Genomic DNA, 18,789 nt, shown 5'->3' with positions numbered 1-18,789 from the left:
AGCAGGAATGTTAATGGAACCTTCCTTTCTTTTCTAGCTAGATGCAATCAATCACAGTGAGATTTTGCCTCTTCTTTCTGTTTGCATTGACTAAACCACGTAGTCACATAAAAGTACCGACATAGTTTACATTCCGACCTCGGATTCACGACTCCTATGGCTAATGAACAGCACTCGTTCAGAATGTCTGCCCTTTCCTCCTTAGTTGGTAAACTAATTGCTAATAAGTAATTTAGTCAATTAACAGAAAACTGCTTTTTTTAAGACATTAGAAGTAATTTACGTAATAATTTTTCTTGTCTCCCCTCTATTTTTTCTCTGTCTGTCTCTTCTCTGTGTCTCATTAGGAGATGGCTAAGATATTGAATCATCCACGCGTCTATGCCTTCCTTCATGTTCCTGTGCAGTCTGCCTCTGACAGCGTCCTGATGGACATGAAGAGAGAGTATTGCATTGATGACTTCAAAAAAGTGGTGGACTTCCTTAAAGAGAGGTAAGATAGGATATGGAGTCCTAACTCATGATGATGGGTAGCACTGTTTTAAGCCCTCCCCCCCAACGCACTGGGATTAGGCAATGGTTAGGGTTAGGTGCCTTGAACTCAACAATTGGGGGCTTAAAACACCATTGAGCCAGGATGATGCGGGTCCTGATGACAACAACCTTACAAGTGTTACATGTTTTTCTTCTCTCACTTTCTTTTTTTTGCATACTTTTGTGAATAACCTTTAAAAATGACAAATTACTACGCTGTGAGTGTGCATGCATGTTTGTAAGCATACTGTAAAGTTCACCTTCATACGGATACTTGTACACACCATTGTTTCAGATGTGTACAGTACAGTATGTGCTGTGTCTAAGCGTGTGTCCAAGTTCTCATGACAGCTTATAAGTGTTTATTTAGAGAACCTCCCTCTCTCGCTAGCATCGCTCTTTTAGACTCAAATGGGTGAGACTAAATATGAGTGAATGTTTAATTTAAGTTGTGCATTATTGTTTTTGGTTATGCAAACTGCATATTTATCTTAACATTATAATAAGATGTTCCTTAGTGCCATATGGGATGTCACACTTACATCTTGGAAACATCAAATGTGGAACTGTGTAGTAAACATGACGACTGATTAGCTAGACTTTTTAGTCTAAGAAGTACTGCTTCAAATAATGTATAGTTAAGCAAAGCTATTGCTATAAAGTGTGATTAGTCTTGCTGTCATATGTAGCAAATGCAAGCTTTTTACAAACTAGCAGTTTTTTTAGCTGCACAAAAATTAGGTTTTGAATGATGGCAGTGATGTGTTGTTTTGCTGCAGTCTTTACGTGTTTACGTCCGTTGTCACTCATCAGTACTTTACAAGGTTACACATTTCAAACATGGAATTAATAGAAAAGTTAAAGGATTTTTTTTAAGTCGGAATTCTGAGAATAAAGTCTGAATTCTTAGTTTTTAATCAAAATGCTGTCTTTATTCTCAGAATTCGGACTTTAATGTCCGAAGTCCTTACATGTTTTCACATGTGGCCCTAATCCTCTTCCATAGAGCTAAACCTGTGCTTTCCTGATATATATCCTGACATGCACATAATGCTTGGATTTGACCTCTGACGTATCATAAGAAACGATGCAGATATTAATATTAATATTTTTACAGACTGATGTTGCAGATTAAATTTGTTTTGTTGCCATAGTTTGCTGTAAGATCCATGCGTTGCAGCAGTCAATTGATTTCATGTAACTGCTTCAGGTTGGTCAACAGTTCAGTATATTATTTAAATACAGGTAAACAAGACTTCTGTTTTCACTGTACAGCTCTCTACATGTAAAGCGTTGTGTATTTAAGTGTATCGTCTGTGTGTGTTTGTGTGTGTGTGTGTGTTTGGTGGTGGTTGTGGGGGGGGGGGGGGGGGGGGGGGGGGGGGGGGGGGGGGGGGGGGGGGGGGGGGGGGGGGGCTGTTTGTGTGGTGTTTGTGCATCGGTCACTATGTGAGTCAGTATGTCTCTTTAGATGACTCTTACACACTTGCTCTCTCTTTCTCACACCACCTTTCTCTCCACACACTTCTTCCTCACATTATTTCCTACCTCCCTATTATTTTTCACTCTGCCAGAGCTCTGTTCTGTGTTTGACTAGCTTTTTTCCTGTCAGTTGTTAGTGCACATTTTCTGTTAACCCCTCATTTGGTTGGCTTAAGTGTCACTTAAGCCAGTAACCTCAAGCCAGTAATTGTAAAACATCAGAATAATTACCCAGGAAAACTTAACTGCTATATTATTATCTACACTGGTTGTCATCTCCTATCAGTTGAATTGGATTAGCAATAGCATTTCTCTAAAAAGCATTTCCTATTCAGGAAGGTTGTTATTGTTCACTTTGTGTGGTGTTTTTTCTGGTTCCATCTATCACGATAAGCAACTCCAATTTGTTTTGGAAGAACAGCAACTTCTTCTACTTTTTTGCCATTAACTTATTTAGGCCACTCAAAACTGTACTCAAAACACTGAAAAAAAAACAGCCGGCTGTTATAATTGCTTTTTATTTAAATAGAGTCTGGTGAGTTGGCAATAGCAATTTTGGGGATGTTCCATGTTAAACAAAATTAATCTTATCCTTAAAAAAGGTTCACCTCTGTAGGGATCTTTTCCATAATGTTGTCAGACTTTTAGAATAATAATCTGAGCATGTCAGTGGCAAAACACTTTTTGTGGATATAAATAGAGGTTGCACAATTGTCCAATAATTTACATTATTGCTTGTTTTGCTGCCGTCGGCCGCAGCTGTATTGCTTAATACTGGACCAATTTCAAAGATTACCATCAGACCCTTAGACACAGAAATAGAGGAAAATATTGTCCAGGTTTAAAATAAACAAAGTTAACCTTCAAGAGTTTTATAATCCTATTTTTCTCTTTGGATTCTCTCTCTTTATCTACATGGGTTTCTTGTTTCTCACTGACTCCTGCCACTTGTTTTTCTCTCTCTCTCCATCTGTCATCTTTTTACTAGTGTATTTTTTTAATGTTCAGGTTTTTTTTCTTTTGTGTGTACATGTGTGCTAATGTGGTTGGCATCCATAACTTGAAATAGGAACGTGCCTGCCTGTCTTCCTCTCAGCACTCAAGTATCTTTTGGCACTAAAAGTTTCTGATTGTGCGCACTTTGCCATTTCTTCCACGAGAGACTATGCCTTTCCTTTAAATCTTCTCTTTTAAGTTCCTTCTGAAAGGGCCTTAAGTTGAGGAGTGATACTGCTGTGTTTGCTTAAACACTGACTCAGATGCTTATCTTTGTGTGTGTGTATGCTGCATTGCTTTCTAGACAATTGTTAAGCCTGGAGTGGATGTCTCCATCCCCGTCTCCAGTTGTTTTTTTAGTGTTCAATGGTAGTTCAAGCAGTGACACTGATCTGGCCGAAATCATAACACACTGTGCAAATGGTCATGGGAGACACAAAAAGACTCTATAAACCCACACCCCCCCCCCCCCACACACACACACACACACACACACACACACAAACACACACACACACACACACTCACACACTCTCTCGCCACAAACATGGTAGAACGTCATAAGATCTTGTTTACAAAATCTGTCTGGCTACGCTTTTGTATGGGTCTTTGTGTGCGTGTGTGTGTGTGTGTGTGGGGGGTGAGTGTTACTCAATTTCAGGCACAGACACACACTTTTAAACAAACACTGGTGCAGTCCGCTTTATAAAATCAATACCAGTAAACATTCAGTGGTCTGACCCATTTGGCTGCATCAGTAATGGCTGGGGTGCAGTTCAGGTCCTGGGAGAAAGGCCAGGGCTTCTGACAAGCCAAAAAAACACTCTTTGTGTGTGTGTTTGTGTATTTGTTTGTTTGTTTGTTTGTTTTCTTTCTCTTTTCGTTTGTTTCTTTGTGTTTGTGTCTGTCTTTTTGTGTGAAAGAAAGTACGAGCGTACACGAAAGTGTATGTGTAAAACAATGTGTTATTTGGTTAGGAAGCCTTTTTAAATTCCCCTAATCCTGAGACATGGCTCTTACAGTAACGTTTAAGGGATGATAGAGAGATATAAAAAGTAAGAGATAGTGATGAGGCATGTTCTGAACAACATGGGTCATTGTTGCAAAGGAGAACCTGTTCTCAACGGTTAAATAAAGGATAAATAAAAAAATAAAATCTTGGTAAAGTACAAGTATTTTTGTTTGTGTTTTAGTGTGCTTGCCTTTTAGATGCAGGGCTGTAACAAGTTGATGTTTGATGGTTAATTGGGTCAATTAGTATTGTTTGCGTATTGTTTGACTACTTTTGAGTGGTATGTGGTAATGTGGTATTAAACACAACATAATTGCTAATAAAAGATAATTGCATCCTTTGCCAACTTTCCCTTAATAAATAAATAGAAACTCTGACATACAGATTATTATTAGTATTTTTTTCATATAGTATGTCCATGGATTTGTCTCTTTGCTGAACCTGATTAATCTGTTATTCTGCTTTGTTGTCCTTTACAGAGATGGTCAGCCTAGAACTTTGTATTTGTGCAGGCTACATGGTTTCTATAGTTTTTTTTTTTATTGTTTACAAACCTAACATGGTAAGAAGGCCCTACAACATGCTCTCGGTGTGTGTGTGTGAATGTCATAAAGTGTGTTTACTGATTCACTCTACTTTTGCACTGGTGCACTCATGCAAAGCGGTTGTGACAAACAGGAACCATGTGCTGGTATGTGTAAGGGTCAGAGCTTATCTGACTGACAGACACACAGCAGAAGACTAATGTATTTCTCTTTACAAACAGCTTAATGCCACCAACACTGCAGAGGTCATGAGGGTCCAAATGCCTCTGGCCTTTCTTATCAGATTAAACCAGCACACGCTCATACATGCACGACACATCAGACCTCCTTCCTTGACAACCTTCATGGCTGAGCATCTTGATTCTGGACTTAAGCCTTAAGTCCAGAATCAAGATTTTTTTGCAAACTAAAACAACAAAAAGGCTACCAACATCAGATACTTTTTTTAAAATGACTCAGTAAATGTTGCCTTAAGTCTTAAGGCAACATTTACTGAGTCATTTTAAAAAAAGTATCTGATGTTGGTAGCCTTTTTGTTGTTTTAGTTTCTCCAGACAGATATTTGGTGCAATGTTTCTTTTCTGCAAGATGTTTGATAGCCCTCGTCTTGTCTTTTTGGGAATTTTAGGCCTTTATTTATATGGGAAAGCTGCATATGTGAAAGGGGAGAGAGATGGGGAATGACAAGGGGAGAAATAAAGGGCCGCGGGTTGGAGTTGAACCTGCAGCCACTAGGTTGAGGAGTAAACCTCTATGTTGGTTCACGCTCTACCAGGTGAGCTACAAACAGACATCACTACTAAGTGAGTAAAGTCATCTGGTTACAGAAGGCTTGGTGGCATTATAACAACTCCTGAAACTAGAGGAAATAAACAACTCTGGGTAATGTGAAAACCAAAAGAGCATGCATTATTAAGATCAGAGATCATTAAGATCAGTGGATTATTATCAGTCTTGAAAAACATGTTCCAAAACCGCCCATGAAATACAAAATACCTTTAGTAACTAGGAGTCCTGTGAGACTGCAGCCCCTGCTGCTCCTCAGTAGGTGATCTCTGGGAATTTATCACTAATGATACTTTCCACTGCAGTCTTTCTGTGGTTGATGTTGTATTTCTGGTCACAAACTGAAGGCTGTTTTACGCTTCTGCGTTGTTTTGCAATTAGCACTTTGCCAGCAAGCAGTATTTTGTGGACAGTGGTGCTAATGTTTGCTTACTAACGCAACATAAACTGGCTAGCAGACACCTTGCAAATAACCTCAGATTTATTTTCTGGTTACAGTAACTAGGTCAATGAATTTTACTGTGTCTATTTCTCTATACCTTTTGCAAAATCTAAGCAAGAAAATGTCAAACAAATGAGATTAATATTTTAGCACGACAGTCTGAGTACCGTTCCTCCTAGCGTTATGACGGTGAAATGCACTGCAATGCAAAGCAACCCCGACGCAGGACTCCAAAAGGGTCACGATGCCGTAGGAGCAATGGCGGAGCTACACATGGAGCATGAAACAGCCTTAAGAAGCATGAAGCAGTACATATTATCATCACAAAAATCAAAGCTACGTATGTTATATCTAAACAACTGGAAAAGATTACACCACAAAAATCCACCTTGGTCTTCTGTAAAACAATGCAGAAAGTTCCCAGCAGTAGAAAGTAAAACAAACTAGTCACACTAATGAAGTAGGCATTTCCAATTTTCCTAGAAACCAACCAAACACTGCACTCTGGGGAGAAAAAAAAGTTAATTTTTCACACTGATGACCATACGGCAGAGCTCGTTCGAACGGTTTGATGTGTTCCACTCTAAAACATGTAGAGTGTAAAGATCTCTTGAAGGTTGAATGCCCAGATCGCTTGTCACTGGAAGCTCATTCAGACTTATCAAAGCTAGTGGCAAACCAAGGCTTCTTTGACCCTTATTGAAGCATGTGTAGAGGAAGTGGTGGAAGAAAATCAATTCTGTGTTGCTTAGGATTGTGTTCATTATGAAAGACAGACTGGTGTGTTCATACTGTGGGTGTGCTGGAGAATATTAAAAGCACCACTGCAACTTAAAGAGCTGTTGGTATAACTGATTAAGTTCAATTTAGGGCACATCCTTTTTGAACAGAATTGACTCTGAGTGTAGGTTTTAGAATATTCATCTGCTACAGTCTATTCATTTCTTCATTGGACATTTTTCATTTTTCCATGCTGGCATTAGTTAAATTTTCGGTATTATTCCATTGTTCTCTGCTGTAATATTTAGCCTAATTCACCCTGCAAATACTAAAGTCCCCCATATCCAGAGAGAACAAATGCATTAAATATACTTTTTTTTAACGACATAACTCATTTTTCCAAGTTGTTAGAACTGCATTGTTTTCTGCCATGCATAATTTGAACAATCAGTAGAATAATTATTTCATTAAAATGGTTAATTTGTCCTTGTCTGCCAACACAGACCATATTTGTGCACCCTTTTCTCTCCACTTCTATCAATTAAAATCACATAATGAAGCACAGTCTTTACGCAACGATGTATGAAGAAAATCCTGTTATGGTGGAATAAAGCTGTTACAGAGTGAGTGAACGTGGTCAGATGATTTTCTACGGTTATTTCGTAGTTTGTCATATCTGGGCTGATGTTCCCTCAACTACTCTCGAGGATTACGTTTCTTTGATTCACTGGGGCAAAAGATGAAACGCCTGGAAAAAAAATAGTAATGAATCTGTGGGTTGGGGATTGGTTGTGCAGAGGAGCAGAGTCTGGCAGTATTAATGTTGAATTTTAGGCTTAGTTGAGTTGAGCAGAAAGGAGCCATCATGTAACCAAAAAAGGGATTGTTGATAGAGGGGGGCTGGGCATTGAGCCGCCCTCAGACCTTCTGTAGTTTTCCCTCAGGTTGGATTCTCTAGGCTTTAATGTGTTCCTGACCTTTGAAAACTCTGTCAATCTCAGGCCATAGAGGTCCTTCTCCCAGGCGACGACTCTAGCTCGCAGGCAAGAGGGATAGCAACGTGACTTTATTATTGAAGTTTACACAATGCTGAGGGCATCTCCAACTGTGGGCCCCATGGTGCGGAAGTAGCAACGATCATCCGGGTCATTTTATGCGAGGAAGATAAACTTCTTTTGGCTTCATGAGCCACTGGCCAACTCTCTAGGAATGAACGGGGCACTTTCTTGAATGCTGTATCCAGGTTTTTTTTTTTTTTATGAGGTCAACAGATGATTAATCTGTCTCATTTCGGCAGCTGATTAGTACAATGACCCTTGACGTCCAACATGACCTATACGGGAACCCAGCACTCCCCATTCAATCTACATTCAAGCATTTGGTCACCACTCTGCCATGTTTTATTCCATTGCTTCATTGGTAAGTATTGTTTTTTGTGATCAAATGTTTTTTGTTTTTATTCTACAAATTACGGAAAATCACAAACAAACCACAGGCAAAAAATTGGAATATAAAAAAGTGTCTCATGGCAAGTATTAAAGGTCTAATATATAATGTATTTACTGTAATAAATCCAAAAATGACCCCAATCTGTCATCAGATATTAGGGAAACATGCTAAGCTTAAATACTATCTTTTCTGACAACAATGATAATGTCAATATTTTCTCCTTTTGAAATTCCCATTCCATGACGGATTTCTGTTTGTGTTTTGGCCTGTGTGTGGTTATCAACTGCCCAGCTTGACAGTCAGGCCAGGTTGCCAGATATACCTGTAAAAATGTAATCCCAGGGCGCTGCAGCTATAACGTTAGCACAGCCATGAAAGCAGCAAACAAACGAACTGGCTTAATGTATAATAAATGAATACATGTTTCTTCCGACAATGGTAAGTTGTTATAAGCTACGAGAGGGGGGCTGTAAATCAGGAAGAGAGGACCGTGAGTTTGCAGTGTGTGTAGCGATTGTTGCCGTAAGTCTAACCTAATAAAGTGTGTTCAGTCGGTTGAAAAAGGACGGCAAAGTAGTCCTTGTTAGCGGTTCCTAGCGTAATTCTAAGCCGAGGAAGTGTGCCTGTCTCACGTGTGGAGAGTACGGTCAGCTTGTGTGTTTTTTTTGCGGTTCCTACTTTTTGGGGCACTTTTATGCCTTTATTGACAGGAAAGCTGAAGGAATGAAAGGGGAGAGAGGGGGAATGACATGCAGCAAAGGGCCGCAGGTCAGAGTCGATCCCGGGCCTACTGTGTCGAGGAGAAAACCTCTGTACATGGGCTCCTGCTCTACCAGCTGACCTATCTGGAAGCCCCCCACTGTAATTCTAAGCCTGCAAAATGTTAGTTGGATACAGAGCGACACGGCGGCTCAGCCCTTTATGACTGTCAACAAAAGGGATCAAAGAATCAAACTTTATTCTTAATCGTCACACACAGTACAATGTAGTGTATTCTATTACTGCATTTAGCCCATTCTAGGTATTTGGACGTATATAATGTACATACAGCGTCAGATGAGAAACTTGGTATTCAGTGTCTTGCTCAGGGACAGTTTTACATGTGGTTGAATGACCTGGGATTGATTTGCCAACCTTGTGGTTGTGGGGCATACATTTTACATTCGGGTCTAGCAACATTGTTGTGGACGCTGCGGTCTCAGCCTGCCAACCTCCGTGAACTTCGAGTCTGGGGAGGAGGGGGCGGGGGAAGCAACTCTCTCCAGTATTTTGAATTTTTACTGCAGTAACTATTTTAAACACTAGCTGCCAGTATTACATATTGCACTTTATGAAAAACCCTATTTTTAAGGGTTTTCATGAGTTGTGTTGGGCTCGCATACTGCTATTAATGAAATCACTGCGACCTTTAACATCACCACTTTTCAAAGAAATACGTGTCTTTTCTGTCCTTTCATTTAAAATTTCAACCTGTTCACCCTTGTAACAGATTGCGTGCAAAAACATTCTTATACCTGCACCTGGTTTAATTTAATGATCTACAATTACAATTGAGGTTCTTTTTTATATGGTCTTTATTGTCAGAATATAGATCAGAGAAAGAGCTATTAAATGGATATTGTCTCTTTTGCCTTGCTCATGAGGAATTTTGTTCCAAAACTCTCAGAAGATACACACAAACTGCAACCATGCCATGTCTCTGGGTGGTCTCTGGATTGTTGAGCACATGTTAGTCTAGCTTTAAAGGCACTAGCGCTCATCTATAAAGAGCTATAAAGAACTTGTGATCACCTAACATTTTTTAATGTGCAATGGGTCAAAACACCCTCGCGGTTCATAGAGCTTATATTCATACCTTCTAGTCACAAAATTAGTGGGTTCAAATCTTGCTCTTTACCGTATTGTTTTTATTCCATGCCATCCAAAAGATGTCAAATGACATGATTAATCATTTTATTGATGAAACCATAAAGCTTTTTCTCACTTATGTAACATTTGGTTAGACAGAAGACCAAACCACTGTGCCCTTGTTCTAACAGAATATCACAACCATTTCAAAATAGCATGTTTTCAGGTTGCAACCAAAATGACATGGTCTTCTACATTCTCACATGAAAAGAATTACTAACTTAATTACTCAATAATTACTCACTAATCACTCAGTAATAACCTATTAAATATAAATTATGTTTTTATTACAAAGTCCTGTGGTTTAACGTGGCAATTTGACTCTTTTAGAGATGGCAGAATTGGAATTTAAGCTACATATAATCTCAAAGTAATAAAAGAAAAGTGAATATTGTATTCAGAGCAAAACAAGCCAGTTGTAAATTTTTAGACTCAGAGATAACTCTTTATTTACTTTTACTTTTATTACTTGTATAAGTGACTATATGATTTATATTTCACACTTGAGGGTTAAGATATTGTTGTGACCATAAGATTTCGACACGTTTTTTTTAGCATAGGTCCATGTGAACTTTTAGTGTCTTTTAGGTAGATAAAAAACAGTGTTTTACGTCATTCTTACTTCACTATAACCTTGGGTTGTATTTAAAAATGTAGTCAACAAATCTATACACAGGGTCCTGAAAAAGTAATTGAAGGACTTTTTTTTCAATCTCTATTTGACAAAACACTCACCAAGTGATTTCTTAGTCTTCTTTGTATTTGGGGGACCTTTAAGTGTTGATAGTGTAGTGCAATGTTAAATGTATTAACAGAGTGATGCTGAGTGACAGCGTTGATATTGTGTTTTGACGATATACTTTCCATCCCCGTGCATGTCTCTCTTGAGTGTAGCAACTGTTTCTCTCTAAACAAACAGCTTCTATACAGTTATATATGTGTGTGTGTTTGTGTGTGTGTGTGCATGTGCATGTGTTAGTCATCTCTACTTGTCACGAGGAGGGACAGGGTTATATCAAACCTCCCTGGGTTACGGCAGGACACGTGCGTCAGTAGCGTGACTACACCGTTGGTGTACACTGTGCGTGCACAGTGTGTGTGCAGTGTGGAGCCAGTCGCTCGCTTTGTTGTTGCTCTTTTGTTGTTGAAGACATGCCTTCATTACTTTACACACATGCACTCTCACAGTTACAGGTTTAAGGCATCAGCCAGGGCTAATGTTTCACTGGAATAGTTGGTGGGAGGGGCGGCAGGTCCCTGGAGGCATTGGGAAAAAGAAAAACAGAAAAAAAGATGACTTAGGGGGAAAAGAGAGGGGAAGTAGAGAGGGCAAAAGAGGCGGGAAAAAAAAGGTGAGCCAGACAGGTTTGCCGCAATAACCTGTCACACTGGTGGAACTTTTTAACATTTCACCCCTCCTGTAAACTCTCCTTTCCCTCCAACTGATGATTTAGCAAGTAAAGGAAATGAAGCAGCAATGGTTTCTGTGTATTGGCTTTGTTTTCAAACCCTTATTTAACATGCAGCTAGAAAAAGAACATAGAACAGAAAACAACCTGGTTCAGTCAAACATGCCAACGAGAGTGTTTTAAACTCAGCAGTCAGCAGCTCCATTGGAATGCCTATTTATTCACCTCCATTTTTACCTTTAATGCAGATGTGAACTCATGAACATCTGTGTACAAGCTTGTGTCTGTCTGGGCCAATGCCATTGTAAACTTGTTTAAACTGAGCCCATGATGTTTTCAGATTGTGTTTAACAGCACCTTTACTTATTGGAAACTTTTCCTATATGGTGAAAATTGGTTGTCTTTCATGAGCTTTGGAATTGAGGAATCCCCCTAAAGGGCTTCAGATACTGGCTCCAAGAAAAACTGAATTAATTTCCATTGGGAAACTCCCAACATCTCTGCTACAAAATAAACAATTTTAAAGTGTTAGTTTGTGGAATATTTATAGTTAAAAGAAAATACAAGAGCGAGATGGACATGCATTTTGTTGGCTGACAGTTAGAAAACAAATGGTTAGTAGTACGTATTGTCTGACCAAGTCGGAAATTAAAAGTGTAAATAGTTCTTCTGAGTTGCAACACTGGAAGTTAGTGGGAGATACAATATCAATTAACATGGGCATAACGGTGCACACTTTAAGACAGACTCTCCTGAAAGACATTCATTTAAAGCCTGGCTCTTTTCTCACCTCTGCACAGCTGGCCAATGACAGCGAGAAGTAGCGGTGGATGTCAGATTGTTGTTTCAGAAAAGTTACAGAAATGGTCGGACACATACCCCGCAATTCATCGTCAAAAAGGTGTGGGGGGGAAGGGGGTTCTGAAGCTCTGACAGGCAGTTCTGAAGCAATTTAGCAGCTTAACACATTCAATCATGCTGATTGGCTGATTGCTCATCCCACCTCTGCCCCACCTAGGCTACCCTGTCTTTGCCCAAATTAAAATTTCTGTGATTCCAGTAACGGCCAAGATGGCCACCAGCAGTAAACCATGCGTTGCAGTAATCTTGCATACACCTTAATACGTATGTAACATCACAGAAGCTATGACCATGTTGTTGTTGTTGTTGTTGTATAACAAAGTAAAAATTATACATGAGCACAACAATATAGTGTTTATTGAATATCTCACTTTTTAACTGGCCAGAAACCCCAGCGCGAGCCTCCGCAGTGGTTCTGCTGCTGTAACTTCCCCTCTGCTGCTGCCTGGCAAAAACTGTGACTGTTGACAACTTGTTGACTTTTATACCATCTGACAAAACATGTTGAACCTAACAAGCAGTAATTCCTGCCACTTTTTCCCCCACTAATCAGGAAACTGCTTATTAATTGACTTGAAGGTATTTGTTAACAAATTCTTTGTGCCTGGAGGTCCTGAATGTACTCACATGTCTATTGGCACGGCATCAATACAACAGCAATGATTACCAACCCCATCTGAAGTTTTCTGGTCATTTTGTTGAGCTGTTGAGTGGCATGCTGATTGCATGATCAAAAGCTCTCTGGCCAATTAGTCTCCACACTTTCTTCTCTTTACTGTGTATTTACATTAACTAAAACAACACAGAGTTTGCCATCATTTGCAATCTACCTAATTTAAGGGTTGCTCTGGTGTGAATAGTAAACATATAGGAACACGATTTCCCTTCAGATAGGTATGAGAATGCCATTTTTCTGCTTGTTTATGCTGTTAGTTTACCCTGCCTGTTGATGTCTGTCTGTTTTTGTAAAGAAGTGATTTAATCCAGGAAGGAGTGGATGAGGGACAGAGCCTTCTTGCCCATATACCTGGCTGTGTGTGTCAATATGTCAAGTGTTGTGAATTGGCTTAGTTCAGAAAACAGGAAACCAGCAGAGAAAAAGTCATTACTTCACAACAAGCTAAAACCGAGGTGTGTGTGTGTGTGTGTGTGTGTGTGTGTTTTTGTGTGTGCATGTGCGTGTGTGTGAACAGCTTGTGAATAATGGCTCTTGGCAGTTCCTAACACATCCTTGTCTTATTGACACTTCCTTTGGATTATACCATATTTCCTTCCCACAAACACACAGTATAGGTACAGCTTCACTATAATTAAAGGAGGAAGGTTTTCTTCATTAAGAAGTGATAATTTATTGTTAGGCCTCTCAGACCACATTACCTATCCTTCCTGTCTTTAGAAAGAACACACACACCGCACATATTGCAGGACCATGACTGTTCTGGCACGCATCTTCATAACATGTCAGAGCAGCAGTGAAACTCTGAGTCACAGTGGTCACAAAGAGCTGTTGGCAAAACAGTGCTACTCATTACCACCCTGCCGGGATTATTCAGAAAGAACAAGTGTTTGTTCCTTCTAAATGATACTACCTTACTCTTTTAGTTTACCATGGCCTTTTTTAATCAATGAAATGCTTTAATGTGTGTTTGACTCAAGGTTATCTGTGCGACTGAGGTTATGTTTGAGTTGAGTTGCCACAGTTTCCTCATTTGCTTGTTACACATTTGTTTACACACTTAATGTGTTTGTTTTTCTTTATCCCTCAAATAAATTGTATTTGTACACTACTATCGGAAAGTACATTAACTTGTTTCCCACCTTAAACCAATTCACCACTACGATATACCTGGAAACTCTGGGACTGACTCATATTGTTCAGTTAGTTTGTTCTACCTCTGATTTTCTTATGTAAGGGTTCTTAAATTAAGGTTTTGTTATTTTTTATGGGTCATGAATTGAATTTGACTTAATACAACATCTACCTTGTCACATCTAAAAGCAGAGATTCGTTATAGGTTTGATCAGAAGACACCTGTAGTGTGTTTAGGTTTTGGCTGTGCACACGCACACACACACACACACACACGAATGCTGACACCCACATATTTATAGGTATGCATTTGTTGGAGTAATGTAGTGTGGCGATACAATGTGGACAACAATGTCACAAACATAATGGAAAGTCATGTAACCGGGCATTAAGGTGTTAACTTCCCATGTGCTTGCACCCTCCTAGTGTGCACACAGCCACACAGGTAAGGTCAGTTGATACTTGGGTACATGTAAGAACACAGTCATGTTTCACTGTCTGACTCACCTTTCAGGCTCTCTCTCTTTTTCTCTCTCTCAGATCATGTTCTCTTGCTCAGTGTTTGAGTCACCCTGCCTTACAAAGCTCATTCTCATCCTCACAGTTTCACTTACAGTTGATGGACTTTAGTCTGTTTGTCACAGGCAGCAAGCTTTTGTTTTGTGTTATTGTGTTTCTAAATTCCTGTACACTGTTGTCTACAGGGAGGGAAATTTGCCGCCAAAATAGTAAGCTTGAAGGTTAAGTAATGTTTAGCAGTGTTAGCGATTAACGCCTGAAGGATGCCCTCTTCCCTTATACCATTTCGGTCCGTCTACTGTTATGTGTGCCTCAGTTTTATATTAAGTAACATAGTTATAGTTATATTCAGTTCTGTAACACATTTCTTAACACATTTCCAAGAACGATGGAAAAGAACTAGAACCTGTTTGTTGCAAAATGTAGATTTTCTAAGATCCTATTTGTGACAAGTGTATCAAAGCATGAGCAAGCTTGCTTCCACTCTACCTTCTAAACCCACAAGATAGAATGAGAGGTTTAAGAAGTCACCCCTGTCACCCCTCTACTCCCCAACACGACAGTCAGCTTTTTCTTCTTTCGCATCCTTCAGTTGTTAACCGCTGATGCGAACCATTTACTACACTATCTTAATACACTATTTACAGTTTACCTTCATATACACATGTACAAGAAAGCGATGGAAAAAAACTAGAACTTGTTTGTTGCTAAATTTAGATTTTCTAAGATCCTATTTGTGACAACAAAGCATAAGCAAGCTTGCTTTGTGTGTATGTGCTTGTACATAGTCTAAGAATATTAGTGACTGGTGAAAGCATTAAAAAGGATAGAGATATTTTATGTTTACCATCATTACGTTTTTGGTAAAGTTAATAAAAAATGTGTTGGCAGTGTTAGACTGATTGTCCTGGAGGCTCTATCAAAGATCATTTTCCTGGAGAAGTCGCCCATTAAAGGGGCACTAATTGATTTTCCCTGACAGGTTCTTCTTAACTCAAGAAAAGCCCATGTGATGCTGATCTTGGGCCCTAGTGACTTTCAGCTTAATGATTCATAAAATGATTAGTTGGTAAAAAATAATGAGTCAGTTAATTATCTGTCTAACAGAAAACAACCATCTTCAGGATAAATCAACAGTATGTTCTGTTTAACAGTGTTCACCCTAGTTTTCAAACTGTTTTCAAAGTTCCACCAAAAGAAAATAGTATGTGTAGTATTTTTTGTCAGTAAAAATGTTTCTAGCTTGCTGTGGTTAAGCAGCTTGATGGAGAGCACAAAAAACTACACTTGAAGCGGGCCCAGCATTCATTCGTTTCACGTACGGCTTTTATGTTCAGCATTTATGCATTGCTTTAATGTTATCAATATCTGTGCATGTCTGGTCAACGCAGCGAGATTGAATGATGAATCACATACTGCTTGGCATGTCAATGAAGGTTAAATTAAATTGAAATAAAGTGCAAAGGGACAGTCCATTTAACGCCTGGCTAGACAGTCACAAGTGCCATGCCTAGCTCTTCTTAGGCTTTTGCCGGTGTGTGTGTGTGTGTGTGTGAACTGACTGTGTGAGTGAGTGGATGGATGGATGGATTTGTGGTGTAGTGTGCTCTTATTACTCCTCCCTCAGACTAATGAAATGTGTATGTGTGTGTTCTCATTACCCTTCACCAAGGCTAATGAAGTATGTGTGTGTCTCTGTCTGTGTGTCTGTGTGTGTGTGTGTGTGTGTGTGTGTGTGTGTGTGTGTGTGTGTGTGTGTGTGTGTGTGTGTGTGTGTGTGTGTGTGTGTGTGTGTGTGTGTGTGTGTGTGTGTGTGTGTGTGTGTGTGTGTGGTAAATTGAACTCCAGTTCTGCTCTGCTGTGTTCAGGCTGTTTCATTAAATGATAAAGTTTACTGATGACTCCAGTGGGATCATTATTTACTTGGCTCTCCATTCATTCCAGAGCAGCCACCTCGATCTTTACAGATGACCTGCTACATAGAAAGAGAGGGTTTATTTTGCACAGCAGGTTTAGAGACAAATTACTTTATATTCCCTTAGTGGAGTTATGGCATAGCCAATGTGTTTACAAACCCGATTTGGACTTTTATCCCATATCAGTTGTTTACCTATAAGAAAGAAAAATATAGACTTTGTCCAGAGAAGCACAGTTAAAAATGATAAAGGATAATCAATATATGAACACCATATATTTCATTTTTTTAAATATTCAAAACTGAATTTGAGCTATCCCCTATTGCGATGAATAATAGTTAAGAGAAGCTGTGATATAGGCAGTCTGGGAGACTAAAGAATACTGTCACAGTGCATATGTAGGGTTTTGACCTAAGTATAAGTAAAATAACCATCCACACTGCACTTTCTAAACCCACAAGATGGACTGAGAGACAGCAGAGATTTAAGGAGGGAATGAGTGAGATACAGGTTGAGAAATTCTTCGTGACAGCTCCTCTCAGGCCAACTGACGTCTGTCACCTGTCTCATTCTGCCTCTTAACCAATCATGTCTGTCACCCATCTACTATCAAGCACACGATAGTCAGCTTTTGCTTCTTTTGCATCCTTCAGTCATGAATCACTTTAGGGCAAAATGCAGAGTGCAGCAACCAACTCTTCCCTCTCATACTCATGGCATTACATGGTGCTTTGTTTAGCCCCCCTTCTATCTGTCATCTATCCTAGCTGCACTGGAAGCTCCAAACTGTGTAAACCTTTAGAAGATCTGTGTATTAGAATATTAACCTTTATACCTTGTATTCCTCAATCAATACTAGTGTCAATTGGGTACCCAACGTCATTTTACAGTAATTGTTTAAAGCCAGAGTGAGACACATTGTTTGGCTGCATATCTTTAATCTGTCTGAAATTCTCCTGTTATCCGGCCATTCGCCTGGCACCTCCTCAACCAGATGGAACATCCCCGTCCTTCACCCTGGATGGTAAAACTGGTTGAGAAAAGTGAGTGACAACCAAGCAGACCTCTTTCTCCCTCTCTCTCTGTCCCTGTGAATTGAGCTACTACACGACAGTGCCATTACCGCCAGCTGCCACAGCTAAATCCAACACTTAAGTGTCTGAGTGATTGCTTACACTCCTTCACCATTTCTTAGGTTCCTTTTGTCTACCCTGAGGAAGGAATCCTTTTCTATTAAATATACAATTTCTATGTGCAGGGGATGTTTTTCATTCAGTTAGTTTACATAAATATGAAATGCATACACAAAAGTATAGCAATCTTGTAGGAAATTAAAGAAGAAGAACTGCAGAAAGAATCATGCATGTATCAACAAACCTGAAGAGAACATCAAGCAACGCTCACTCAAATCAAGATGACAAACAGAGAAAGTAATGACCTGGATAACAGAATAGTGACAACTGTTTATCTTCACCGACGATTTCCCAGTAAATGTATTTCAGGCAGCAGTAATATTGAGCATTAAACATATGGCATGTGATGACGTTTTTGAGGTTTTGATCACATCTTCAAAAGAAGTTTAGTCACACTAAATCGCTGCAAACAAAGTTATGGATGACCTTTAAACCTGTGCTGTTGTGTATATTGTGTATTTGAGGGATTTGATGAGGTAAATGAATCAGCTTGATGGCATATGTTTTATTGTTTTAAGAATAATTCACAGACTCATAAGGGTCAAGTTCATTTCGCAAGACTGTTGTGGAGATGATTGTGGACGTTTGGAAGTATTTTAAGTGTAACCTAGTGGCAATTGAATTCCCCTGAATCCTTGGCAGCATTTTGAAGAAAACACTTTGTGCTACTGCATAATTCCCAGAGTTTTGATCATAAAAGGTGTTTTTTGTTCCAACAATAAAAGCAACGTAACTGTCAGGTATTGAGTTTTTAATTTCCCTTTAACAATAACTGGATAGGCATACATTTAACATTAGGACAGATTAATCTACTGTAGGCAGTCTTAAGGTGACAGTCAAAAACTTGTTTAAACCTTTAGAGACATTGGGAGATGTCCATCAATGTTAGTATTGGAGACGGCAGACGGCTCCTATGAGAACTTAACATCTGTGGCAAAAACCCCACGCATCCAGCGCATCCCCACATGCGCATTGATTATGTCTGACTTAAACATAATTTTGACACAATATGTTTGGTTCTGTAATCCTCAAACTTCCGTACTTGAATAATTTGTTTTCACTCTCACCCCAGCTGCTGCCCTAAAGCCAGCGGGTTACTTGTTAATGTGGTTTTGTTTAGGAGTTGAGTTTCCTTAACCTTCCTCTGGTGTTAGCTTTCTGCTGCCATCTGAAGTGTTAGCGGGTCATTTTGGACCCGTGTATTAAA

At 39.4% G+C, this 18,789-nt stretch overlaps 1 protein-coding gene across 2 annotated transcripts in view; it reads left to right on the top strand.

Moving 5' to 3' along the window:
• cdkal1 (CDK5 regulatory subunit associated protein 1-like 1) overlaps positions 1–18,789 on the top strand; it is a 224,615-nt gene that overhangs the window by 137,605 nt on the left and 68,221 nt on the right. For both annotated transcript variants that reach the window (XM_034873932.1, XM_034873931.1), the window contains one exon: positions 348–493. In XM_034873932.1, the coding sequence (XP_034729823.1) occupies positions 348–493 (146 nt within the window). The remainder of the gene's footprint in view (positions 1–347; positions 494–18,789) is intronic.

This window comes from Etheostoma cragini, chromosome 6, assembly GCF_013103735.1.
Source record: "Etheostoma cragini isolate CJK2018 chromosome 6, CSU_Ecrag_1.0, whole genome shotgun sequence".
NCBI lineage: Eukaryota > Metazoa > Chordata > Actinopteri > Perciformes > Percidae > Etheostoma > Etheostoma cragini.
This window is presented reverse-complemented; position numbering and strand designations above follow the sequence as displayed.